Source organism: Dendrobates tinctorius, unplaced genomic scaffold, assembly GCF_039654945.1.
Source record: "Dendrobates tinctorius isolate UK_male_01 unplaced genomic scaffold, ASM3965494v1 ptg000135l, whole genome shotgun sequence".
Taxonomy (NCBI): Eukaryota; Metazoa; Chordata; class Amphibia; order Anura; family Dendrobatidae; genus Dendrobates; species Dendrobates tinctorius.
This window is the reverse complement of record NW_027361803.1, coordinates 12,131,515-12,158,608: the sequence shown is the minus strand read 5'-3', so window position 1 is coordinate 12,158,608 and position 27,094 is coordinate 12,131,515. Positions and strand designations below refer to the sequence as shown.

Here is a 27,094-nt window from a genome sequence, read left to right as displayed (position 1 = left end):
AACTTGTGTCTGCCCCCCACCGCCGTGGATGGATCCTCAGGGTCCAGATGTTGGAAGAAACTACCAATTAATACTTCCCAGGCAACTCGTGGTAGTAAAATAATTTATTTTCAGCTGTACAAGGTGGAAAAACTGCAGAAATACAATAAACTGACAGAAAAGATGGATGCAGAAGAAATGTGGAGAGATCTTAGTGTCGGCCCGAACTGACCGTATTCACTGAGCAAACAGCTTGTAGGGAATATCAAGCCTTTAATGATCTAAATGGCTTTCCCTTCTCTGCATAGACTGTTCCAGTGCTCGGTGCACCCCGGGTGTGGCCAAGAGGATCAGTGCACCATTCTGTCCACGGGTTCTGCATGCCCCGCCTCTCGTACTGGTGATTGACAGCGCTGACTCACAAGCTTTGCCTGCAGAGAAAGCTCTGGTTAGTGCTGTCAATCACCAATAAGGGAGGTGGAGACATGCAAAAACCAGTGGGTGGAACGGTGCACTGAGCCTCTCGGCCACACCCAGGGTGCGCCGAGCAGCCTTATTATATTTAGCGGTTAGATCACTAAAAGGTGAGATTTTTATAGGGGAAGAAAACGCCGACACGGCAATACAGATCACACTGTCGGTTTGGGCCGACACTCTCCCTTTAAGGCTAAGCAGTGAAATTCTTATCCGCAGCACCTAGCGATAGTGAGCGACACATTAATCCTGGGGTTGGGAGTGAATAAGCCGTGAACTTTCTCCCGCTAGGTCATCAATAAGCCTTTTACTACTTTTACACATTAAGAGGACAGCTGAGAGTTCATCTCCGAGGTGTAAATCCGAGAGGATTACTGACAGGCAGCTGCATCAGAGCGCGCAGATGCAGCAGAGCTGAGTGCAACACTTTGCCAGTAACCCTAAAACATGTTCCTGCAAATAATAAATTAAAGGGAAAGTATGTAATCCCCAAGCAGGTGATTCATATTTGTAATTGTGAAAATTATGTTGATTAAATCTTATCTCAGGGATCAAACCGATCACGTGACACTGATACTTAAAGGACATGTCCACTTTTTCTAACCCATTTTTTTTTTTTATTTGTCCTGTTGCATCTAAAATGAGAGACTAAGCTGCCTGATTAAAAGTCGCCCACTGATTTTAGGGTTTTCATCTTCTATACAGACCAGGAAGTATGACTGCAGGATCAGACTACAGAGGGTTTGTTTGTAGTCTGTTACCATGGGGACACGTAGGTCTGCACAGGAGCTGTAGACCTAAATAATTACCATATTTTTTGGATTATAAGACGCTCTGGATTATAAGACACACCCCAAATTTTGAGGAGAAAAATAAAAAAATATTTTTTAATACAATGGTGGTGCTTCTTATAATCCTTGCATATTATTGCTTACCGAGGGTGGTGGCTGCGGTGAAGCGGGGTCCCAGGGTCGCTGCTGGAGGAGGCAGGAGTGGGGTGATGCTGCAGGTCGCAGGCAGGGATGAGGGGGGGATCCAATGTGCAGAGCGCTGCTGCAGGGGTCTTCTGCTGCCGGGTGTCTGGCGGTGGCTGAAATCTCATCTCTCGAGAACTTGGTTCCGAGATCACCATCCGCGCATGCGCCGTCCCTGGCGGCGGCCATATTCCTGGAGACCACGGCACATGGAACCGTGGAAGTGCCGGGTCTCTGGCCTGTCACAAAATGCTGGCAGAGCCCTGGGCAGCGCTGGACACCCACGCAGCACTACTGGGCACCATAGATACCCGCAGCACCAGCCAGCAACCGCCGGGCATCTGGAGACACCCGGACACCCCCTCATCCCAGCCTGCGGCCTACACCCACGGTATCGGTAATGCATGTATGCTTTCTAAGACGCACCCCCATTTTCCACCCAAGTTTGGGGGAAAAAAAAAGTGCGTCTTAGAAAGCGAAAAATACGGTAAACATTCTTTTTAAATGAGGATTTAATGAAAAATTGGTTTATTTTATTTTTCGAATTTGTTGAGCCAATAAAAATAAAAAAAATTGGTTTGCAAAGCCAACAAAAGGTTTTCAAGGCAATATAAAATGCATGAGGTCTTCTCCATAGGACAGTAAAAGGGTTGTCTGGAACTAAAAAAAATAATGAAACATTAATTTCTACTTTCCTACTACCACTCACCTTGATTCGGCACAATGGAGACTTCACCGATCCACCATCCGCAGGACCGCTGCACCCTGTGATTGGTTGCAGCGGTTAGGTACCTGAGCAGCGAATCATTAGAATAACATCCAACGAGAAGCGAGCAGGGGATCATAGAACAGTGAAGTCACCATTGGCAGCGGGGAACCACAAAGAGGCGAGTGGTCGCCAGTAAGTATCAAGTATCTCTGCACGGCTCCCATTATAATCAATGGGCTGCTCACAAAATGCACAAGTAACACAGGAGAGTGACAAAGAAGCTCTGCCAATCTGTCCCCCCCGGGGTAAGGTCTCAGGTTTTACTGTGTGTGCCGCCATATGGTGCTCCATGGGAGAATAGCCCTATAACAGCGGTACAACAGTCCTAAAACTTGGAAACGGGATACGACCAGACCAGACGAAACTTCACCAGCGCTCGCCGCATAATAGATTTGCCTCCGTACCATAAGCCAGTTCCATACTTTGCTTTTCCTTACGTCACCCCCTTTGCCAAATAAAAAAAAATGCATTAAAAAGGGATTAAACTTTTTTTTTTTTTTTTTTTTTACTTAAATGCATGTATTTGGGACTAAAAAAATCATTTTTGCAATCGGGTTTCATTAAACATTTCGCACCGTTTTGCTATTACAGCCTCTTTGTTTCGACGTCTACGCAGATTTAATGCGATCTGTGGTCACAAATCGGCTGAAAGGAGCTCAGAAAAAAAAAAAGACAGAATAAAGGAGTTATGAACCCTGCCCTGCAAGAGCGAGCTCGCTGAAGGATCCTCACTTAACTCATTCTGCAGCCAGCAATACATTTTTTTTTACTGGAACCCAAATGCAAAAATTATTTTTATAAAAATACATGAATTTAAATAAAAAAAATAAAGTATTCGAAAGGTGAACAACCCCTTTAATGATTTTAGAGGAATTTTGCATCCTCCGCTTTGTGCGAGAATGTCCTAGCAGCAATTATATAGACTTTTGCAAGCATGCGCTCCTCCAGGCACACAGGGCGTCTGACAATCCAGACGGGATGATGGGACTCCACATGTTTAGGATGATGGGGAGTGTAGTTCTCACCGTGCGTTAGCGGACGGTGTGGAGCGATTGCAGGCCGGTCTCGTGTTCCTGCGCCGGGTCCCTCGGCTCTGCAGTAGTCAGTCCGTCTGTCTCCCCCCCCACCAGGTCGGGTCATTTATTTTTCCGCTTTTCCTTCTTAGATTTGGCGACGTGTGTTGGGGGGTTAGTGACGGCGAGCGCGTGTCCCGTGTTCTTCAGGTGGGTAAAGAGTTTATTGCGAGTGGAAAAGTCGGTCCCGCAGGTGTTGCACTTTAGCGATAGTTCTGTCTGCTGGGAAGAGAAGAAAACGTCGACTTATTAAAAGGGACGGCTGCAAAATTACTTTCGGGTGCCCTTTCCCCTTTTAAAATTTAAATCACTGAATAATCAAAAGTTTTGCAAGTTTCCAAAATCCTTTGTATTTCTATTCTTCACCACTGATAACATCTCTGCTTGCTGCCACGTTCAGGTTTACATTAGGAGGCTGTTTACGTTTCCACAGCAAGTCCACGCAGTGTGAACATGGCCCTGAACTCCCACCGCTGTGATTACCCCCCATGTAGCAAGTCCACGCAGTGTGAACTTGGCCCTTAACTCCCACCTCTGTGATTACCCCCCATGTAGCAAGCCCACGCAGTGTGAACATGGCCCTGAACTCCCACCGCTGTGATTACCCCCCATGTAGCAAGTCCACGCAGTGTGAACATGGCCCTGAACTCCCACCGCTGTGATTACCCCCCATGTAGCAAGCCCACGCAGTGTGAACATGGCCCTGAACTCCCACCGCTGTGATTACCCCCCATGTAGCAAGTCCACGCAGTGTGAACATGGCCCTGAACTCCCACCTCTGTGATTACCCCCCATGTAGCAAGCCCACGCAGTGTGAACATGGCCCTGAACTCCCACCGCTGTGATTACCCCCCATGTAGCAAGTCCACGCAGTGTGAACATGGCCCTGAACTCCCACCGCTGTGATTACCCCCCATGTAGCAAGTCCACGCAGTGTGAACATGGCCCTGAACTCCCACCTCTGTGATTACCCCCCATGTAGCAAGTCCACGCAGTGTGAACATGGCCCTGAACTCCCACCGCTGTGATTACCCCCCATGTAGCAAGCCCATGCAGTGTGAACATGGCCCTGAACTCCCACCGCTGTGATTACCCCCCATGTAGCAAGTCCACGCAGTGTGAACATGGCCCTGAACTCCCACCTCTGTGATTACCCCCCATGTAGCAAGCCCACGCAGTGTGAACATGGCCCTGAACTCCCACCGCTGTGATTACCCCCCATGTAGCAAGTCCACGCAGTGTGAACATGGCCCTGAACTCCCACCGCTGTGATTACCCCCCATGTAGCAAGTCCACGCAGTGTGAACATGGCCCTGAACTCCCACCTCTGTGATTACCCCCCATGTAGCAAGTCCACGCAGTGTGAACATGGCCCTGAACTCCCACCGCTGTGATTACCCCCCATGTAGCAAGTCCACGCAGTGTGAACATGGCCCTGAACTCCCACCGCTGTGATTACCCCCCATGTAGCAAGCCCACGCAGTGTGAACATGGCCCTGAACTCCCACCTCTGTGATTACCCCCCATGTAGCAAGTCCACGCAGTGTGAACATGGCCCTGAACTCCCACCGCTGTGATTACCCCCCATGTAGCAAGCCCACGCAGTGTGAACATGGCCCTGAACTCCCACCGCTGTGATTACCCCCCATGTAGCAAGTCCACGCAGTGTGAACATGGCCCTGAACTCCCACCTCTGTGATTACCCCCCATGTAGCAAGCCCACGCAGTGTGAACATGGCCCTGAACTCCCACCGCTGTGATTACCCCCCATGTAGCAAGTCCACGCAGTGTGAACATGGCCCTGAACTCCCACCGCTGTGATTACCCCCCATGTAGCAAGTCCACGCAGTGTGAACATGGCCCTGAACTCCCACCTCTGTGATTACCCCCCATGTAGCAAGTCCACGCAGTGTGAACATGGCCCTGAACTCCCACCGCTGTGATTACCCCCCATGTAGCAAGCCCACGCAGTGTGAACATGGCCCTGAACTCCCACCGCTGTGATTACCCCCCAAGTAGCAAGTCCACGCAGTGTGAACATGGCCCTGAACTCCCACCGCTGTGATTACCTCCCATGTAGCAAGTCCACGCAGTGTGAACATGGCCCTGAACTCCCACCTCTGTGATTACCCCCATGTAGCAAGTCCACGCAGTGTGAACATGGCCCTGAACTCCCACCGCTGTGATTACCCCCCATGTAGCAAGTCCACGCAGTGTGAACATGGCCCTGAACTCCCACCGCTGTGATTACCCCCCATGTAGCATATCTGCCATATACGAGCTTATTACACGGCTCCAGTGCCGCAGTTCATCCATAAGACCCCCAGTTACCTGCTCTGGGATTTCCTGTGCGGCGGCCACCTTGGCGGCTTTTTTAAAGTCTTTTGCCTTCTTTCCCTTCAGTTTTGTTGTTCTATAAGAAATAAAAAAAAATATATATATATTGTACAGGAGCAACTAAAAGATGCTGGCAATGCCGACCGGACTAATGGGGGTCTCTGGTTTCGAAGACGATGTTCATATACCCAATTATTGACATGGGTACAATATCCAGAGCAGCAAGCCTCCCCCACTCAGTCCTGTATTACACGCACAACCCACCGATATAAATGAGATTGTGTAATACTTCATTTATCCTATGGGAGCGCTGCAGGGAAATTAACCACTTCACGACCGAGCCACTTTTCCCCCCTATTCCTGACCAGGTGATATAGTTGTATATATATATATTTTACACACTGTGTCCCCTATAAGGTCTTAAAAGACCTTTGGGGTAATTTCCACATATTAATACATTTTTCATATTGCAGATTTCCCCTGTAACTAATCCTGGTATATTAGCCCCAGTTACATGCTCCCTCCTTACACCCGGTGATTACATGACCGAATAGTCCTGTGGATAAGGCATTGTCATTGCCTCCCAATCTACAGTACATACACAAGTGCTGGTCCCATCTTGTATGTGGTAAAGGTGATAATAAACCATATATATTTATCTTCTGTGGCTGTAAGATCTCGTGCAAGCTGTTTACACTGTACTAATGTTTTATAATGTCAGTGCAGAGTAATGTGTGGAGCAGCCTTACATTGTCACTGCAGAGTAATGTGTGGACCAGCCTTAGAATGTCAGTGCAGGGTAATGTGTGGAGCGGCCTTAGAATGTCAGTGCAGAGTAACGTGTGGACCGGCCTTAGAATGTCAGTGCAGAGTACCGGATGGATAGCCCACATGCAGTTAAACACTTACTGCTGGGATCTTGCACAAATCACAGGTTATTGCGGAGTCTCAGCAGATAACAACCCACTTTCATCATCCAGCTACACAAAGAGGGAGGGGAGACTTACGGTTTCCCCTCATCAGCTGGTGTGTCGATTGCTCCTGCACTGTCAGTGTCTGGTACGGGGTGTTCTTGCTGCTCTGTCGCGCCGTTCAGCTCTGCTTCGTCCATTTTGGCTTCAGTTGCTGGAGTCGCTTCTTTAACACCCTCCACTGTAACACTGTCATCCGATGGCTGCTAGCAAAAAAAACAAACATTACAACTAATTAAATGGGATATCCGGCTTTTTCTTCAGTGTTTCAATACCCTGTGTTTTGTATTTTTCACAGCTGAGGATTTGTTACAGTTGTACGTAGTCCGGACAATCCTCGGAGCGGAGAACGTCAGCAGCACAGCTCACTGCTCAGTCCTGATAGTCTGTTACAGCGTGTCAGTCGGGAGTCCAGGAGGCTTATTTCTAGGGCTTGTGCACACATTCCAAATTTGTTGTGGACTTTTTTTTCTACCACAAAACCTGAAGGGTTTCCTGATGCCAGCAGAGTGAATGAGAATCCTGAGGTCTCCTGCACACCGTGCTTATTTTTTCCTTACAGATTTATTTCTGCAAGATGTCAATTCTTCCAGCGATTGTGCTGTAGATTTCACCCATAATAATGAGTGGGGAAAAATCTGCACCAAAAATGCATCAAAAACAAGGTAAAGATGAGCCAATTTCACTCAGCGGTTTTTTCTGCCAAGAAATGGTACAGAAATTACTGCAGATACTTAACGTGTGCACAGAACATTAGGCTGCATTTACCATTGGTGGATCGTGGCCACTATATGACTGTCAGCCACATCTGCCGGCAGTCATCAATAGCCAGCTTAGACCGGCTGACTTCAATTTCTAAGCTCACAGAACGATCGCTAATATGATCGTTCTGTGCGTGTATGCTGTCATTGTTCTTGGCAGCACGTCCCATTGACACGTGATGATGTGCTGCCGAGGACGACGATTTGGCACCCTGTTCAGACAGCTGAATAATGAGTGTTCCTAGATAGAGTCAAGACTGGACCCAATTGCAAGACGCACCCAAGCATTAGGTCTGTGTGGGCTGTCTGTGATGTCCATATGAGTGCGACTGGTGGGAGCGTGAATGCACTCAGACTATGACGGCACGCGCCCCCGGCGCCCAGACTACGACGACACACGCCCCCATGCCTCAGACTACGACGACACGCGCCCCCGGCGCTCAGACTACGACGACACTCGTTTCCATGCCTCAGACTACGACGACACGCGCCCCCAGCGCTCAGACTACGACGACACTCGCTTCCATGCCTCAGACTACGACGACACGCGCCCCCGGCGCTCAGACTACGAAGACACGCGCCCCCGGCGGCCAGACTACGACGACACACGCCCCCATGCCTCAGACTACGACGACACGCGCCCCCGGCGCCCAGACTACGACGACACGCGCCCCCGGCGCCCAGACTACGACGACACGCGCCCCCATGCCTCAGACTACGACGACACGCGCCCCCATGCCTCAGACTACGACGACACGCGCCCCCGGCGCTCAGACTACGACGACACTCGCCCCCGGCGCTCAGACTACGACGACACTCGCCCCCATGCCTCAGACTACGACGACACGCGCCCCCGGCGCTCAGACTACGACGACATACGCTCCCGGCGCTCAGACTACGACGGCACGCGCCCCCGGCGCCCAGACTACGACGACACACGCCCCCATGCCTCAGACTACGACGACACGCGCCCCCGGCGCTCAGACTACGACGACACTCGCCCCCATGCCTCAGACTACGACGACACGCGCCCCCGGCGCTCAGACTACGACGACACTCGCCCCCATGCCTCAGACTACGACGACACGCGCCCCCGGCGCTCAGACTACGACGACACACGCCCCCGGCGCTCAGACTACGACGGCACGCGCCCCCGGCGCTCAGACTACGACGGCACGCGCCCCCGGCGCCCAGACTACGACGACACACGCCCCCATGCCTCAGACTACGACGACACGCGCCCCCGGCGCTCAGACTACGAAGACACGCGCCCCCGGCGGCCAGACTACGACGACACACGCCCCCATGCCTCAGACTACGACGACACACGCCCCCGGCGGCCAGACTACAACGACACACGCCCCCATGCCTCAGACTACGACGACACGCGCCCCCGGCGCCCAGACTACGACGACACGCGCCCCCATGCCTCAGACTACGACGACACGCGCCCCCGGCGCCCAGACTACGACGACACGCGCCCCCATGCCTCAGACTACGACGACACGCGCCCCCGGCGCTCAGACTACGACGACTCGCCCCCATGCCTCAGACTACGACGACACGCGCCCCCGGCGCTCAGACTACGACGACACGCGCCCCCGGCGTTCAGACTACGACGACACACGCCCCCGGCGGCCAAACTACGACGACACACGCCCCCATGCCTCAGACTACGACGACACGCGCCCCCAGCGCTCAGACTACAACGACACTCGCCCCCATGCCTCAGACTACGACGACACACGCCCCCGGCGCTCAGACTACGACGACACACGCCCCCGGCGCTCAGACTATGACGACACATGCCCCCGGCGGCCAGACTACGACGACACACGCCCCCATGCCTCAGACTACGACGAGTGAGGCAGGGTTACACGGAGGCGAGCGAGGCAGGGTTACACGGAGGCAAGCCAGGCAGGGTTACACGGAGGCAAGCCAGGCAGGGTTACACGGAGGCAAGCCAGGCAGGGTTACACGGAGGCGAGCGATGCAGATTTGCCGTGGGGGTGTTGACCATCTCTACATGATAACATAATGGCTGCAATCACAGTTTGTCACTCATAGGAGAGCGAGACGTGTGAGAAAATGCAAATCACCAGTAATTATACAAGAGGAGAGGTCCGGGGTCAAATTCTCCGTCAGTCAGGCCAAAAACTGGAGAAAAGTTAGAAGGAGCCGGTCAGGTGATTCACACCGTGGGCAGCATGAGTCAGGGGTCCCGGCTGCACGGCTGTGGACATCTATTGTGGACATCTATGATTGGCTTTGAAAAACTTTCATGCTTCAGAGAAAAGTTGAAGATCTGATCGGGGACTACAGCCAGAGACAAGACTAATCAGGCCGACTACTCTCAGCGCTGCTTCAGGCGATTGCTGGGTCCCTACTCTGTTTATACATCAAAAAGGAAACGTAACATAGATTATGTGGAGAGACACCGGTCGGGGCAGTATTGGACTTGTCTCGTCTCCAGCTGTGGTCCATGACCGGATCGTCAACTTTTCTTTTTTCTGTAACTACGACGCATTTCAGAGAAAAATGTGCTTGGCTGTGATGAAGCTGCCAGGATCTGATTAATGATGTCAGGATCTGATCGAGGCTGCTGGGATCTGATTGATCATGTCCACGGTTTAGACAGCAAGAATCCGCTGACAAGTTCCTTGTAAGAAATACTACTCTCATCACTTTCACATGTGATCGGGGGATTACATAAAACATTGCTCTATTCCGGAAGGACGATAAATACCTTGGATGATTTTTGCTTCTTCTTTTCCTTTTTACTAAGCCTATAGAGAGAAAGGCAAATATTAATATAGTGATACCCAGAAATGAAAGCATCCGATCGGTGCAGCATCGCGGCCTCCAGAGCTGGACAAATTGCAGTGATTACGGCTGTAAGAAAGCGACTGCTGACCACCAGGCGAGCACAGGGGAGACATCGCCAGCAGCCGCTGCTGACAATCACCAGAGGAGCGGATGACACATGTATTATTCTGCTACAGTTCACTCTTCAGGCGATTTCTCTTTTCGTAAACGCATCTGTTTTGGGCTAAAAAAAAAAAAAAACAAGGAAACATTTTTTCTAGTTGGGATTCATTACAAATGTTGCACCTTTTGCCTCCTGTAGACTGTACTGAAATAGTGCAACATTTCTAATGGAAACCAACTGCAAAAAATGTGGGGTTTGTTTTAGCCCCAAAAAAGGTGCGTTCTGGTGATCTACAGTTACTGACTAGGTGAGAACTACAAGAGCAGTCAGGGTGTGACCAGGACGCCCCCATGGATTACTGATAAGGAGCGGTGGTAGAGCGGTGTACGTGACATTACTCCTCAGCCCCACTGACTGTGAATGGAGCGGCAGTGACAACGTGTGACCTCAACGCTATCAGAATAAAGGATGTGGGACCCCAATCTGGATACGCGATAACTACGAGGACTGTGAGGGGTCCTACTATGAGATCACCGCCGATCAAACGATCGTCATCCATGTGATGTATAAGTGATGCTCTGATATTACCAGGGCACAGACTTAAGGACCCATTTCCAGCATAAAAGTCAGCTGCCTCCACCACCATGTGCAATGTGTGTAGTTACTTGGGTTTGGGGGTTTCCTCTGCTTTCTCCTCCTCTTCTTCAGAGAGAATTGTGTCTTCCCCGTCCACCACACTGCCCTCCTCTCCTACGGACGTGCTGAACTCTTCCTCCTCTGCCTCTAGCTGCTGCCGGAGGAGGGCGACCATCTCCCTGTGCTTCTTAGACTTCTCATGATTTCTCATCCTGGTTCATTGAAAGCAAAAAAATTAATGGATTGAAAAACAGGAAAACCAAAGAGGGTCAAAGCTCGACCACACACAGGGGCGCCACACACAGGGGCGCCACACACAGTGGCAAAGCACGACCACACACAAGGGCGCCACACACAGTGGCAAAGCACGACCACACACAGGGGCGCCACACACAGTGGCAAAGCACGACCACACACAGGGGCGCCACACATGGGGGGAAAGCACGACCACACACAGGGGCGCCACACACAGTGGCAAAGCACGACCACACACAGGGCGCCACACATGGGGGGAAAGCACGACCACACACAGGGGCGCCACACACGGGGGGAAAGCACGACCACACACAGGGGCGCCACACACAGTGGCAAAGCACGACCACACACAGGGGCGCCACACATGGGGGGGAAAGCACGACCACACACAGGGGCGCCACACACGGGGGGAAAGCACAACCACACACAGGGGCGCCACACACAGGGGCGCCACACATGGGGGGAAAGCACGACCACACACAGTGGCAAAGCACAACCACACACAGGGGCGCCACACACGGGGGGAAAGCACGACCACACACAGGGGCGCCACACACGGGGGCAAAGCACGACCACACACAGGGGCGCGCCACACGGGGGCAAAGCACGGCCACACACGGGGCACCACACACAGTGGCAAAGCACGACCACACACGGGGGCGCCACACATGGGGGCAAAGCATGACCACACACACTGAAGCGAAAAATACAGGGGAAAAGCACGAGTACACAGGGGAGCCATTAACCTATTGATATTCTACGGCTGCTATATATAACATTTCTCACCCCCAATATTTTATATAAATCCTTTTCTCCTAAAACAGGGAAAAGATTTGCAGGATTCGTACTAAAGTCAGTTGTGTCTGAGCCATCATCGGCAGCCGTCGGCTGTAAATTACAAGAGGTCTGCCTTGGCAACTCCATTAGCATCACACACGGTCAGGGGGGCCAACAAGAAACCATAGGAGCGAGGGGCCTAGATATGGCGCCAGGTCTGCGGTGCACGACTATTGGGCTGTGCCACAGGTGCTACTGCGGTCACCATTCACAGCCCGATAGAAAGTTCTGGAGAATTTATTAAAATGGTAAACTAATTGTCATATTGTATTTCATGGAGGAGGGCGGCAAGGAGAAAGGATTCACCCCTTTGTGACTAACAGTGAGGGCGCGCGTTGGGGATATACTCACGCTTTTTCGGACTGGCACACTTTGTCACACGCCGGACAGTACAGATCGTCGTACAGTAACTCTTCTTTATCGTCCTCATCGCTGCCCCGACCTGCAGGAGGGAACAGAATGGAATAAATGGGGGCTCTTGGTCGGTAAAGGTCCCAATGCGGGTGCACTCTCCAAATACTCCTGCCTTCTCCGGAGGGCCGCTGGTCTGGATTAATCTCCCCCTTATGTCTTTTGAGGGACCCTTTAGCTGTCCCGCAGTGATTCTTACCGTTCTGCTGTTCTTCCATCTCCTCCTCGTCATCCTCTGAGCCGTCACCGAACTCCTTGTCATACTGAGCCTCCATCTGCTGCAGCGCCTTCTCCAGCTCGGACGTGGCCACCCAGCTCTGCTCCTTGTACTGTCCGGCCAGCCTGTAATACCGAGCGCTCATATTAATGCCTGAAACCCAACGCTTAACCCCTTCACCACTTTGCGATTTTCCATTTTTGCGCTCTAGTTTTTACACTCCGCTTTTTCCCAGAGCCAAAACTTTTTTAATTTTCCATCCTCATAACTGTATAGGACCTTGAAGCTGCGATCATCTGACCACTTGGGCTGCATATAGTGATGCTTCAGCCCTGATATGTGTAACCGAAATCAAGATCTCCTAAGAAGACCAGCCACGAGTCGGCACTCATAGAAGATTCATGATGACAGGCACGGGGGTCTTCTGGCTGTCATGATAACCCATCAACGCCCCGCAATCATGTAACAGGTGCCCGATCGGCAGTACCATTAGACAATTGTAAATATGTATCCTGCCATCACATGACACTTTACCGCTAGAGTAAACTCATGTCCCAGTACAGTTTCAGAAATAGACCTGTGTGATAAATCCATGAGGAGTGGGACAGGACTAAACATTGCACCAGAAAAGCATGACTTGTGTGTCCCTTCATTTACAGGACTCCCTTAGTTTGGACTCCACCAATGATAAAGTGGTGGCCATGATGGCAATAACCTTCAGCTGCACAACGGAGGTGACTACAAGTACTGGGTATAACGCAAAGAGCAGGCGGAGGAGACGCTCGCCTCCATTACCCCCTTCTCACCCGACTTACTTTGCGTTCTGTATCTTCTGCTGCCTTCGCATCTCTTCCACCTTCTTGGCCTTCTCTGCGTTCTGCTCTTCCACCAGTTTCCTGTGGGCATGGACTCTCTTGTCCCTCTTCCTGACGAAGGCCACCAGTTCCCGGACTAGCTCGTTGCGCTCTCGTCGCGCCTTGTCCCGCGTCTTCTTGTTCTCCTTCTCCATGGCTCTCTTCTCCCAGCGGTTGGAGGCCTGCCTGGTGTCGTACTCTTCTTTCCAGGCAAAGTTCTTCGCCGTACAGAAGCTCTGCCAGTAGGCGTAGAACGGGTGCACCACCTGCGCTCACCGACAAGGAGCAAAACCGAAAGTAGTGAGTGTAATAACCCAACAATACAGGAGGGCAGACAGAAAAGAATAAAAAAATATTGGCCGGCACCCTCACAGATCAGCTGAGACCATGTTGGCCAGAAAGACGCAGCGTACAGAGGAGGAATACCAGTGCACCATTTATATACGGTGGCCATAGCACAAGCTTATCGGTGAGGGTACAAGCTGATCGTCAGGGATGCCGGCTGTCAGCCCCCCACCAATATGACATTGATGACCCATCTTTAGGAAAGGTCAATCAATCTATTACCAGACTACATGACAGGAAACATATGGGCTCACATTTGTGTCTATAACTGTCGAGGTTATGTTTACTTTACCAGGTGACTTTTGGCTCCAAGTCATGGGAGCCAGACAGACCACAGTGTATGGCGTATAACGTAACGGGTCGTAGTGCCCCAAGAGGCCCCGACGGGGTGCCACAATCCCCCCAAGAGGCCCCGACGGGGTGCCACAATCCCCCCCCCCCCCAAGAGGCCCCGATGAGGTCCCACAATCCCCCCCCCCCAAGAGGCCCCGACAGGGCGCCACAATCCCCCCCAAGAGGCCCCGACAGGGCGCCACAATCCCCCCCCCCCCCCCAAGAGGCCCCGACAGGGCGCCACAATCCCCCCCCCCCCCAAGAGGCCCCGACAGGGCGCCACAATCCCCCCCAAAGAGGCCCCGACAGGGCGCCACAATCCCCCCCCCCAAGAGGCCCCGACAGGGCGCCACAATCCCCCCCAAAGAGGCCCCGACAGGGCGCCACAATCCCCCCCCCCCCCAAGAGGCCCCGACAGGGCGCCACAATCCCCCCCAAGAGGCCCCCGACGGGGCGCCACCTTCCCCCTCAAGAGGCCCCCGACGGGTCGCCACCTTCCCCCTCAAGAGGCCCCGACAGAGGGCCACATCATGGGAGGCAGATGGACCGCAGTGTAACGTACCGTGTCATAGTCACTCTGAGAGTCTCCAAACCTCGGGTATTCCTCTCCTTCATCGTTTATCTTACTTTCTATTTCTTCCTTCACTATCAGGTCAAAGATGTGTCTGTAGACGGCGTAGAAGCCCTAAAACAGAAGAGCGTAAAACAATAAGGAGAAATGGAGTCTCACATCCAGCATCTCACACAGGAAAAACACTGCAAAAACGCCACATGTGGCCGTAGGCTGATAATACACAGAATTACAAAGGAGTCACTGTGGGTGAAGGCTACATTGCTATATGCAGTCTGCAGGAAATGTGCAGCAGTAATGTAGCGCCCTTTGATGCATTTTTTTTTCAAAATTTACTTAAATGCTTCTATTTTGGGCTAAAAAAAAACCCTTTTCTATTAGTTTTCATTAAAAATGTTGCATCGTTTGGCTTTTATGAGCTCACTGATGGATTCTCAGTCAACTCTGCGGCCAGTTATGGGCAGGGAAGTGAAAAAGCCACAAACGGTGCAAAATGTTTAATAAACCAGAATTCTCCCCCCAAAAAAAGATTTTTTTTTTAACCCAAAATGAAAGGGTGTTTTACGCCTCCATCATTGAGCTGCAACCTGGGATTCATTAAAGAGTCGCTTCCATCTTCCCCAAATCCCCGGCCGTTACCTTCTCGTCATCTCCATAACCGGAGTAACAGGTGACTGTGAAATACTGGACCAGGTCTAAGCTGTCGTCCTGGTAGTCGCCGTCCACGCCGCCTTTTAACAGCGCATCTCTGTGGTTGTCGTACCTGGGGAAGAAGATGAGACATAGAGGGAATGAAGGGACCGGGAGCTGAGGAACCGTGCTGATCCCGGGAGAGGGGCACACAAGTGATCGGTGGAGGGGGTCCGATGCCCGCACCTCTTTAGGGGATCTCATCAATATGCGAGTCCTGGACAGCCCCTTTAATAGAAGTTTTCCTACTTTACCAGACTAGAATAAATGCCAGAAGTGGACGGACGTCTTCATGTATGTGGGTGTGCGGCTCCTGTACCCCGGATCCCACACATCACGTACCAGGCGCGCTCCTGGGGGTCACTGATCACGTCGTAGGCCGCCTGGATCAACTTAAACTGTTCTGCTGCTTCCTCCGGGTTATCCAAATTTTTATCTGTAAAGAGACGGAGACCGAGCTCAGAATGATCATAGATAGACACACATCACACACACACCACGCACGACCTGATACATCACCGCGGTGTCATCTCCACATAATGGGGAGAGAACAATGAAAATCCTCTTTAAAAGGAAACAAAAGTCAACAAGGAAATGAGAAGATTAGAGAAAATACTGGGGGTCAAATTAACGTCCCACCGTAAGATTGAGCCAGGGAGGGAGGCCCTACAGCGTCCGTACAGACAATCGTGTTACAGCGTCGTTTTACAACATCAAACTCTCCGGAATCACAACACGAAAGCGATACAAAACTTCACTTTTAATCTTGAGCAACATGGTGACAAGGCCCACCGACCCCAGAGGGGGTCCCCCACACCACCCCACTGACCCAAGAGGGGATCCCCCGCACCAACCCAGCGACCCAAGAGGGGATCCCCCGCACCAACCCAGCGACCCAAGAGGGGATCCCCCGCACCACCCCACTGGCCCAAGAGGGGATCCCCCGCACCACCCCACTGGCCCAAGAGGGGATCCCCCGCACCACCCCAGCGACCCAAGAGGGGATCCCCCACACCACCCCAGCGACCCAAGAGGGGATCCCCCGCAAACGCCCCACTGACCCAAGAGGGGATCCCCCGCACCACCCCACTGGCCCAAGAGGGGATCCCCCACACCACTCCAGCGACCCAAGAGGGGATCCCCCACACCACCCCACTGACCCAAGAGGGGATCCCCCACACCACCCCACTGACCCAAGAGGGGATCCCCCACACCACCCCACTGGCCCAAGAGGGGATCCCCACACCACCCCACTGACCCAAGAGGGGATCCCCCACACCACCCCACTGACCCAAGAGGGGATCCCCCGCAAACACCCCACTGACCCAAGAGGGGATCCCCCACACCACCCCACTGACCCAAGAGGGGATCCCCCGCAAACACCCCACTGACCCAAGAGGGGATCCCCCGCAAACGCCCCACTGACCCAAGAGGGGATCCCCCGCAAACGCCCCACTGACCCAAGAGGGGATCCCCCGCAAACGCCCCACTGACCCCAGAGGGGATCCCCCGCAAACGCCCCACTGACCCCAGAGGGGATCCTCCGCAAACGCCCCATTGACCCAAGAGGGGATCCCCCGCAAACGTGCCACTGACCCAAGAGGGGATCCTCCGCAAACGCCCCACTGACCCCGTGCGACTATTTTACAGCTCTGATTTTACTGATAAATTTTGCATTAAGTACAACAGCCAAACTGCAGATGTCGCTTGCTGCAGCTTGCGTCGAGATCTAGGGGAAGTGACGGGACCTACGGGAAGCGTCGGGAGCGTCTCGCGTCGACATCTACGGGAAGCGTCGGGAGCGTCTCGCGTCGACATCTACGGGAAGCGTCGGGAGCGTCTCGCGTCGACATCTACGGGAAGCGTCTCGCGTCGACATCTACGGGAAGCGTCGGGAGCGTCTCGCGTCGACATCTACGGGAAGCGTCGGGAGCGTCTCGCGTCGACATCTACGGGAAGCGTCGGGAGCGTCTCGCGTCGACATCTACGGGAAGCGTCGGGAGCGTCTCGCGTCGACATCTACGGGAAGCGTCGGGAGCGTCTCGCGTCGACATCTACGGGAAGCGTCGGGAGCGTCTCGCGTCGACATCTACGGGAAGCGTCGGGAGCGTCTCGCGTCGACATCTACGGGAAGTGTTGGGAGCGTCTCGCATCGACATCTACGGGAAGCGTCGGGAGCGTCTCGCGTCGACATCTACGGGAAGCGTCGGGAGCGTCTCGCGTCGACATCTACGGGAAGCGTCGGGAGCGTCTCGCGTCGACATCTACGGGAAGCGTCTCGCGTCGACATCTACGGGAAGCGTCGGGAGCGTCTCGCGTCGACATCTACGGGAAGCGTCGGGAGCGTCTCGCGTCGACATCTACGGGAAGCGTCGGGAGCGTCTCGCGTCGACATCTACGGGAAGCGTCGGGAGCGTCTCGCGTCGACATCTACGGGAAGCGTCGGGAGCGTCTCGCGTCGACATCTACGGGAAGCGTCGGGAGCGTCTCGCGTCGACATCTACGGGAAGCGTCGGGAGCGTCTCGCGTCGACATCTACGGGAAGTGTTGGGAGCGTCTCGCATCGACATCTACGGGAAGCGTCGGGAGCGTCTCGCGTCGACATCTACGGGAAGCGTCGGGAGCGTCTCGCGTCGACATCTACGGGAAGCGTCGGGAGCGTCTCGCGTCGACATCTACGGGAAGCGTCGGGAGCGTCTCGCGTCGACATCTACGGGAAGCGTCGGGAGCGTCTCGCGTCGACATCTACGGGAAGCGTCTCGCGTCGACATCTACGGGAAGCGTCGGGAGCGTCTCGCGTCGACATCTACGGGAAGCGTCGGGAGCGTCTCGCGTCGACATCTACGGGAAGCGTCGGGAGCGTCTCGCGTCGACATCTACGGGAAGCGTCGGGAGCGTCTCGCGTCGACATCTACGGGAAGCGTCGGGAGCGTCTCGCGTCGACATCTACGGGAAGCGTCGGGAGCGTCTCGCGTCGACATCTACGGGAAGCGTCGGGAGCGTCTCGCGTCGACATCTACGGGAAGCGTCGGGAGCGTCTCGCGTCGACATCTACGGGAAGCGTCGGGAGCGTCTCGCGTCGACATCTACGGGAAGCGTCGGGAGCGTCTCGCGTCGACATCTACGGGAAGCGTCGGGAGCGTCTCGCGTCGACATCTACGGGAAGCGTCGGGAGCGTCTCGCGTCGACATCTACGGGAAGCGTCGGGAGCGTCTCGCGTCGACATCTACGGGAAGCGTCGGGATCTACGGGAAGCGTCTGGAGCTACTCGTCGAGATCTACGGGAAGTGTCGGGATCGACTCGCGTCGAGATCTACAGGAAGCGTCGGGAGTGACTCGCGTCGAGATCTATGGGAAGTGTCTGGAGCATCTTGCGACGGGAGCGACTCGTCGAGATCTACGGGAAGTGTCGGGATCTACGGGAAGCGTCGGGAGCGACTTGCGTCGAGATCTATGGGAAGCGTCGGGAGCGACTCGCGTCGAGATCTATGGGAAGTGTCGGGATCTACGGGAAGCGTCGGGAGCGTCTTGCGTCGGGATCTACGGGAAGCGTCGGGAGCGACTCGACTCAAGATCTATGGGAAGTGTAGGGATCTACGGGAAGCGTCGGGAGCGACTCGCGTCAAGATCTATGGGAAGTGTCGGGATCTACGGGAAGCGTCGGGAGCGACTCGCGTCGAGATCTACGGAAAGCGTCGGGAGCGTCTCGCGTCGACATCTACGGGAAGCGTCGGGAGCGACTCGCGTCGACATCTACGGGAAGCGTCGGGAGCGACTCGCGTCGACATCTACGGGAAGCGTCGGGAGCGACTCGCGTCGACATCTACGGGAAGCGTCGGGAGCGACTCGCGTCGACATCTACGGGAAGCGTCGGGAGCGACTCGCGTCGACATCTACGGGAAGCGTCGGGAGCGACTCGCGTCGACATCTACGGGAAGCGTCGGGAGCGACTCGCGTCGACATCTACGGGAAGCGTCGGGAGCGACTCGCGTCGACATCTACGGGAAGCGTCGGGAGCGACTCGCGTCGACATCTACGGGAAGCGTCGGGAGCGACTCGCGTCGACATCTACGGGAAGCGTCGGGAGCGACTCGCGTCGACATCTACGGGAAGCGTCGGGAGCGACTCGCGTCGACATCTACGGGAAGCGTCGGGAGCGACTCGCGTCGACATCTACGGGAAGCGTCGGGAGCGACTCGCGTCGACATCTACGGGAAGCGTCGGGAGCGACTCGCGTCGACATCTACCGGAAGCGTCGGGAGCGACTCGCGTCGACATCTACCGGAAGCGTCGGGAGCGACTCGCGTCGACATCTACGGGAAGCGTCGGGAGCGACTCGCGTCGACATCTACGGGAAGCGTCGGGAGCGACTCGCGTCGACATCTACGGGAAGCGTCGGGAGCGACTCGCGTCGACATCTACGGGAAGCGTCGGGAGCGACTCGCGTCGACATCTACGGGAAGCGTCGGGAGCGACTCGCGTTGCTGAACTGGCAGCAGAGGTGCACAAAGGAATTAAGGAAAGGGAGCCTGTCAGCAGGACTAACCCCGGGGCAACTGTCATTTGCTGTATGCAAATGAAGCCTCATGTATTCAGTGGGCGTAGCCAAGTGTCTCCCTCTATAGTAAGCTCCTCCCCTGCTGCGTTGATTGACACAAAGGCCACCAATAACCTCAGAGGAGCGCTGGACGCGTCACATGACACCACCATGGCCGGCAGCAGGAGCTGGGCTTCTGGGAGAATGTAATTAATTATCAGGGGAAATAAACCTTCCATGTAATTACACCGGCGCAGCCTGAGCAGTGCACTGCCCCTTTAAGAGATGTCCCTTTAAGCCCGCCTCACCCGGATGCCACCGCAGCGCCAGCTTCCTGTACGCCCTCTTCAGGTCATCGTCCGTGCAGTCCCTGCGGACCCCGAGCACCTCGTAGTGACACCGCATCGCTCGCACAACTCGCCGGCTGACCCCGCAGCGAGCACACGTGGGCCCTAACCCGGAAGTGGAAAGCCACAGCTCCGCCCTCTGCCTATCACCTGGGTAACCGTTTCAGTATTCTCCCAGAATTCACCTCACTGAGTCCTTCTCTGCGCCTGCGCAGTTACATCACTTTCTCGAACCTTGCTAGGGGAAAAACCTCAGTTCATTGGTGTCATCATTGCAGGCGCCATGTTTGCTGCGTCTGATGCAGGTTCTCTGCAGCGACTGCGTCTTCTTAAACATGGCTGACACCGACTAGTCGTGCTGACATCGTGTTGTGGAGCTCTGGGGCTGATGAAAACCGCCCTCTAAGTGGAGGAGACGGTGAGAGGTGCGTGCCGCCTGCGTTACTGCTCTGCGTGAAGTGAGAGCGCACTGCTGGGACTTGTAGTACTGCTGGCTTTTATACTTATTGCACATTGTTACTGGGGTCTAGGGGGCGCCGATGTGGAGCCGTAAAGCGAGAAACGGATTGGCCAAAGTGTCGCAAAAGATTGCACCAGAGGAGAAAGTGGCGACCTGTGTGCAGGGAGTTCTGTTATTTTTCTTTTCCATTATTGATCGGCGGCTCTGGTGTCAGCGCTGTCAGTGAGCGGAGCCGGGGGGGAACGGAGCCGCGGATTGTCAGGGGACGGTCGGTGGGAGCCCGTGCCTGCGGTCGGTGGGAGCCTGCGGTCGGTGGGAGCCTGCGGTCGGTGGGTTCCCGTGTCGGTGGGAGCCTGCGGTCGGTGGGTTCCCGTGTCGGTGGGAGCCTGCGGTCGGTGGGTTCCCGTGTCGGTGGGAGCCTGCGGTCGGTGGGTTCCCGTGTCGGTGGGAGCCTGCGGTCGGTGGGTTCCCGTGTCGGTGGGAGCCTGCGGTCGGTGGGTTCCCGTGTCGGTGGGAGCCTGCGGTCGGTGGGTTCCCGTGTCGGTGGGAGCCTGCGGTCGGTGGGTTCCCGTGTCGGTGGGAGCCTGCGGTCGGTGGGTTCCCGTGTCGGTGGGAGCCTGCGGTCGGTGGGTTCCCGTGTCGGTGGGAGCCTGCGGTCGGTGGGTTCCCGTGTCGGTGGGAGCCTGCGGTCGGTGGGTTCCCGTGTCGGTGGGAGCCTGCGGTCGGTGGGTTCCCGTGTCGGTGGGAGCCTGCGGTCGGTGGGTTCCCGTGTCGGTGGGAGCCTGCGGTCGGTGGGTTCCCGTGTCGGTGGGTTCCCGTGCCTGCGGTCGGTGGGTTCCCGTGCCTGCGGTCGGTGGGTTCCCGTGCCTGCGGTCGGTGGGAGCCCGTGCCTGCGGTCGGTGGGTTCCCGTGTCGGTGGGAGCCCGTGCCTGCGGTCGGTGGGTTCCCGTGTCGGTGGGAGCCCGTGCCTGCAGTCGGTGGGAGCCCGTGCCTGCGGTCGGTGGGTTCCCGTGCCTGCGGTCGGTGGGTTCCCGTGCCTGCGGTCGGTGGGTTCCCGTGCCTGCGGTCGGTGGGTTCCCGTGCCTGCGGTCGGTGGGAGCCCGTGCCTGCGGTCGGTGGGAGCCCGTGCCTGCGGTCGGTGGGAGCCCGTGCCTGCGGTCGGTGGGAGCCCGTGCCTGCGGTCGGTGGGTGCCCGTGTCGGTGGGAGCCCGTGCCTGCGGTCGGTGGGAGCCCGTGTCGGTGGGAGCCCGTGCCTGCGGTCGGTGGGAGCCCGTGCCTGCGGTCGGTGGGAGCCCGTGCCTGCGGTCGGTGGGTTCCCGTGTCGGTGGGAGCCCGTGCCTGCGGTCGGTGGGAGCCCGTGCCTGCGGTCGGTGGGTTCCCGTGTCGGTGGGAGCCCGTGCCTGCGGTTGGTGGGAGCCCGTGTCGGTGGGAGCCCGTGCCTGCGGTCGGTGGGAGCCCGTGCCTGCGGTCGGTGGGTTCCCGTGTCGGTGGGAGCCCGTGCCTGCGGTCGGTGGGAGCCCGTGTCGGTGGGAGCCCGTGCCTGCGGTCGGTGGGAGCCCGTGCCTGCGGTCGGTGGGAGCCCGTGCCTGCGGTCGGTGGGAGCCCGTGTCGGTGGGAGCCTGCGGTCGGTGGGTTCCCGTGTCGGTGGGAGCCTGCGGTCGGTGGGAGCCCGTGCCTGCGGTCGGTGGGAGCCCGTGTCGGTGGGAGCCCGTGCCTGCGGTCGGTGGGTTCCCGTGTCGGTGGGAGCCCGTGCCTGCAGTCGGTGGGAGCCCGTGCCTGCGGTCGGTGGGTTCCCGTGTCGGTGGGAGCCCGTGCCTGCAGTCGGTGGGTTCCCGTGCCTGCGGTCGGTGGGAGCCCGTGCCTGCGGTCGGTGGGAGCCCGTGCCTGCAGTCGGTGGGTTCCCGTGCCTGCGGTCGGTGGGAGCCCGTGCCTGCGGTCGGTGGGTTCCCGTGTCGGTGGGAGCCCGTGCCTGCGGTCGGTGGGAGCCCGTGTCGGTGGGAGCCCGTGCCTGCGGTCGGTGGGAGCCCGTGCCTGCGGTCGGTGGGAGCCCGTGCCTGCGGTCGGTGGGTTCCCGTGTCGGTGGGAGCCCGTGCCTGCGGTCGGTGGGAGCCCGTGCCTGCGGTCGGTGGGAGCCCGTGCCTGCGGTCGGTGGGAGCCCGTGCCTGCGGTCGGTGGGAGCCCGTGCCTGCGGTCGGTGGGTTCCCGTGTCGGTGGGAGCCCGTGCCTGCGGTCGGTGGGAGCCCGTGTCGGTGGGAGCCCGTGCCTGCGGTCGGTGGGAGCCCGTGCCTGCGGTCGGTGGGAGCCCGTGCCTGCGGTCGGTGGGAGCCCGTGCCTGCGGTCGGTGGGTTCCCGTGTCGGTGGGAGCCCGTGCCTGCGGTCGGTGGGAGCCCGTGCCTGCGGTCGGTGGGAGCCCGTGCCTGCGGTCGGTGGGTTCCCGTGTCGGTGGGAGCCCGTGCCTGCGGTCGGTGGGAGCCCGTGCCTGCGGTCGGTGGGTTCCCGTGTCGGTGGGAGCCCGTGCCTGCGGTCGGTGGGAGCCCGTGCCTGCGGTCGGTGGGAGCCCGTGCCTGCGGTCGGTGGGAGCCCGTGCCTGCGGTCGGTGGGTTCCCGTGCCTGCGGTCGGTGGGTTCCCGTGTCGCGCCGCCTCCTGTATTCACTACTTTCTCTCTTCTTTCGGTCCAGGTCTCCGGCCATGTCGTTCTTCTCTCAGTCGGAGGTGGATGAGGACGAGTACGTGTTCGCCTGCAGCCTGGACAACGTCCGCAACCTCTCCAACATCCTGAAGGCCGTTCACTTCAAGGACCACGCGTCCTGCTTCGCCACCAGCAACGGCCTCAAAGTCACGGTGGAAAATGCTAAATGCCTGCAGGCCAACGCCTTCATACAGGTGGGAGCCGCCGCGTTATTCTCTACTGTATCCAGACAGTGAGCAAAACGACTGATACACTGTGACAAACCAGCAGCGAGATCAGTGCACGGGCAACACTGGATACTATTCAGATTTCTGTCCCTTAATGGAAAGTTGTGTTTGATTCACTGACAGCAAGATGAGGTTTTATAGACATTGAGGAATTTGAGAAGCGCAGGCGGCAGCCACACAACACCCGGCGGCAGCCACACGACACCCGGCGGCAGACTTATGACGCCCAACTCCAGGCACACGACACATCGGCTGGCGCCCACCAGCAGACTTACAACACCCGGCAGCAGCCACACGGCGCCCGGCGGTCTTGTCCGTGGTGTCACTGACTTTTCCTCCTTTATCCACCAGGCCGGGATATTCCAGGAATTCAACGTCCGGGAGGATTCTGTCGTGTTTCGCATCAATCTCACCGTCCTCCTCGACTGCTTGACAATTTTTGGGGCCGGTGCTGTACCAGGTGATTATACTCAGGGTAGAGAGAGGGGACGCGGAGACCCCTCTATATTCCGGTGTGTCAGACACGTTCGGTGCTGTTCATCCTGATCCTCCTGGTTCTTCTGATCTGCTGCATTTCCTATATGTCCTCTGTCTTATTCCAGCCACCTGCACTGCCCTGAAGATGGGCTACCGGGGCTACGGCCACCCCCTGACCTTATTCCTGGAGGAAGGCGGGGTGGTGACGGTGTGTAAGATTCACACCCAGGAGCCCGAGGAGACGCTGGACTTCGATTTCTGCAGCACCAACGTGGTGAATAAGATCATCCTGCAGTCGGAGGGGCTGAGAGAGGCGTTCTCCGAGCTGGACATGAGCAGCGACTTCCTGCAGATCACCATGTCTCCGGACAAGCCCTACCTGAGGTGATCCCAGAGGATTGTCTGCACTGGATGCAATTGTAACAACCCCTCAGCTCATTGGTGTATGTAGATATCCTGGGACCATCTAGCAAAAGTCAGACCCTTAAAAAATGCTGCAAAAAAAAAAAAAAGTGTTTTTCCTGCCTCCCCCGTATTAGATCCTGATCCGTTATTCTCCTCGCAGACTCTCCACGTTCGGGAACGCCGGCAGCGCCCACCTGGATTATCCCAAGGACTCCGACCTGATAGAAGCGTTTCACTGCAGCCAGACACAGACCAACAGGTGAGATGGCGGAGCGAGGATCACCGGCGGTCACCGCTCCTCACCTGCGGCACATGCAAAAGAATCCGCAGCTGATGCCGATGTTTGTCCTTCGCTGCCTGCCTAGTGGCCATTCTCGGTACTGCATCTCAGGTCACATTCACAAGAGCCGAGCTGCAGTACCGGGAGCGGCCACTATACAGTGACAGAACCGGCAGCGCAGGACATCCACTGCCACCAAAACAGACATGTTGTGTTTTCTCTCTTCTGCCGCAGGTATAAGATCTCTCTGCTGAAGCCGTCCACCAAGGCGCTGGCCCTGTCCTGCAAGGTGTCCATCCGCACCGACAGCCGAGGCTTCCTGTCTCTGCAGTACATGGTCAGGAACGAGGACGGCCAGATCTGCTTCGTGGAGTATTACTGCTCTCCAGATGAGGATCTTCAGGAAGGAGACTCCTAACGGCACGCCGACTCTCTAAAGGGGTCGGCCGGAGACTGGGATCTGTAAGAAATAGCAAATTATGTGGTACTTGCCTGCCGGCTCTGTGATCTGAGACGTCACCCATCAAACAGCTGACAGACCGCTGCAGCCAATCACAGTCTGGTCATCCTAAAACATCCAATAATGTGTTGCACAGGTTGGCGGTCTTGCGTCTGCTTGTGTGGAACATTCTCTCTCTGTTCTTACAGTTTAGGTTTTGTTCCAATTGCATCCCGTATGGAGAGTTTTCTGTGCGCTTTCAGCTCTGCTGGTTTCAGGACCAATTTACTACCTGGTGTAAAGGATGACTGAGCCGTTGTTTTAAAGGGGACGTCCAAGACCAAGATATTGATGACCTAATGTTAGAAAAGGAGGTCTGATGCCCAACAGTCCCCCATCATCAACTGATTGCAGCACAGTGTATGGAGCCAAAACAGCACAGCGCCATCCACTTTGTGGTGCCATTGTTGGTACTGCAGCTCAGCAACTATTGACCTGAATGTGATCCGAGCTGCAGTACTGATTATGGCCACTAGACGGAGTATGGCGCTTTGATGTCTCAGCTCAGGACATTGTGTAGTTTGGGGGCTGGAAACAGCTGATGGGTGTCGGACCCCCACGATCTGATCGATGCTGCAGGGCTATTAGGGCGCCCCAGATCTGTGGCTGCCGTATATGACAACCTCCCTTTCTGCGCTAGTATATATATTTTTGTATATTATAAAAAGTAATATTTTTCAATGTGTTTTTCTGTCAATATATATTTATGAATGAATCTTTGATACCTGTAGTAAGGTATTTTTATGTTTTGCTCCCGCTTCACAATTACATTGTACGTATTGCTGTCTCTGTCCCCCATGCTTTACCCTGCAGCAATGCTTGGGCACATTAGCTGCTGTTTATAAACTACTGAGCTTTAAAGGGATATGGCCATTTTCTAAGGCCATCGCGTTTATCACTTTAGGATATGCCGTCACTTCATGTTCGGCGCGGTCTGACCGCTATGACCCCTCTAATCCTGAGAATAAGGGACTATTGTCCCTGGGGGCCCAGAAAGTATATTGTCACGGATCACCTAGAATGGAAATAGCCTTGCGCAAAAGATGAGTCTGTGACAGCACAGCGCCACCTGTCGGGGAATGGAAAACTCTGGGAGGTCACCCATCAACCCGCCGACAGACCGCTGCAGCCAATCACAGACTGGTCATCAGTGTCAGATCGGTGGCAGCATGGACTGATCAGCTGTTTTCCGCTCCCGCTGTGGCTGGATGCAGGGCCGATTTTAGCCAAATTAGGGCCCTGGGCTAAAGTTAAGGTGGGGCCCCAAATGCTGACATATCGCACCATCACACAGAAGCATTGCGGTTGTATTTACGTGCGCTGAGTTCAGGACGCTAAACGAGTGCGATCGCCAATACTGAAGGCATTCACTTGTTTCCCGGCCTCTTTACACCAACTGAGAAAGAATGATGGGGACAGATAGTCCTCGATACTGTATAATGCAGCCCCACACCCACACAGTATAATGCAGCCCTCTCAGGAGTTGAAAGTATCCCCCGCAGAGTATAATGCAGCCCCCCTACACACACAGTATAATTCAAACCCCCCACAAACACAGTATAATGCAGCCCCCGAGTATAAAGTAACACCCTCGTAGTATAATGGAGCCCCCACACACAGTATAGTGCAGCCCCCCACAAACACACACACAGTATAGTGCAGCCCCACACACACAGTATAGTGCAGCCCCCCACAAACACACACAGTATAATGCAGCCCCACACACAGTATAGTGCAGCTGACACACACACAATGC

At 55.7% G+C, this 27,094-nt stretch overlaps 2 protein-coding genes across 8 annotated transcripts; one reads left to right on the top strand and one right to left on the bottom strand.

The window, feature by feature from the left end:
• Nucleotides 1-89: 89 nt before the first annotated feature.
• DNAJC21 (DnaJ heat shock protein family (Hsp40) member C21) lies at nt 90-20,395 on the bottom strand. 3 transcript variants are annotated; one of them, XM_073543913.1, is made up of 12 exons: nt 20,262-20,395; nt 15,759-15,852; nt 15,366-15,489; nt 14,718-14,840; nt 13,439-13,743; nt 12,606-12,748; nt 12,347-12,437; nt 10,933-11,115; nt 10,085-10,124; nt 6,614-6,783; nt 5,601-5,682; nt 90-3,491 (listed from the first exon to the last, which is right to left on the bottom strand). In XM_073543913.1, exons 1-12 carry the CDS (start codon nt 20,356-20,358, stop codon nt 3,333-3,335), a joined length of 1,611 nt encoding a protein of 536 aa, XP_073400014.1. In that variant the 5' UTR covers nt 20,359-20,395; the 3' UTR covers nt 90-3,332. The 3 variants fall into 3 exon arrangements, with proteins under 3 accessions (XP_073400014.1, XP_073400016.1, XP_073400015.1); XM_073543915.1 differs by having other exon boundaries at nt 90-3,488; XM_073543914.1 differs by having other exon boundaries at nt 6,614-6,780.
• Nucleotides 20,317-26,060, top strand: RAD1 (RAD1 checkpoint DNA exonuclease). 5 transcript variants are annotated; one of them, XM_073543917.1, is made up of 7 exons: nt 20,327-20,454; nt 20,579-20,725; nt 23,440-23,644; nt 24,029-24,137; nt 24,280-24,538; nt 24,720-24,818; nt 25,074-26,060. In XM_073543917.1, exons 3-7 carry the CDS (start codon nt 23,450-23,452, stop codon nt 25,255-25,257), a joined length of 846 nt encoding a protein of 281 aa, XP_073400018.1. In that variant the 5' UTR covers nt 20,327-20,454; nt 20,579-20,725; nt 23,440-23,449; the 3' UTR covers nt 25,258-26,060. The 5 variants fall into 5 exon arrangements, with proteins under 5 accessions (XP_073400020.1, XP_073400018.1, XP_073400019.1 ...); XM_073543918.1 differs by having other exon boundaries at nt 20,579-20,758; XM_073543919.1 differs by lacking the exon at nt 20,579-20,725 and having other exon boundaries at nt 20,317-20,454.
• Nucleotides 26,061-27,094: the final 1,034 nt, after the last annotated feature.

Bases quoted from the DNA above. Each gene is read 5' to 3' on its own strand.
- RAD1 (XM_073543919.1), top strand. From the start codon at position 23,450: ATGTCGTTCTTCTCTCAGTCGGAGGTGGATGAGGACGAGTACGTGTTC. The intron at 24,539-24,719 runs GTGATCCCAGAG...TTCTCCTCGCAG, and splicing joins CCGGACAAGCCCTACCTGAG to ACTCTCCACGTTCGGGAACG. The intron at 24,819-25,073 runs GTGAGATGGCGG...CTTCTGCCGCAG, and splicing joins AGCCAGACACAGACCAACAG to GTATAAGATCTCTCTGCTGA.
- DNAJC21 (XM_073543913.1), bottom strand. From the start codon at position 20,358: ATGCGGTGTCACTACGAGGTGCTCGGGGTCCGCAGGGACTGCACGGAC. The intron at 12,749-13,438 runs GTAAGTCGGGTG...TCGGTATTACAG, and splicing joins CAGAAGATACAGAACGCAAA to GCTGGCCGGACAGTACAAGG. The intron at 3,492-5,600 runs GTAACTGGGGGT...TTCTCTTCCCAG, and splicing joins CACAGGAAATCCCAGAGCAG to CAGACAGAACTATCGCTAAA.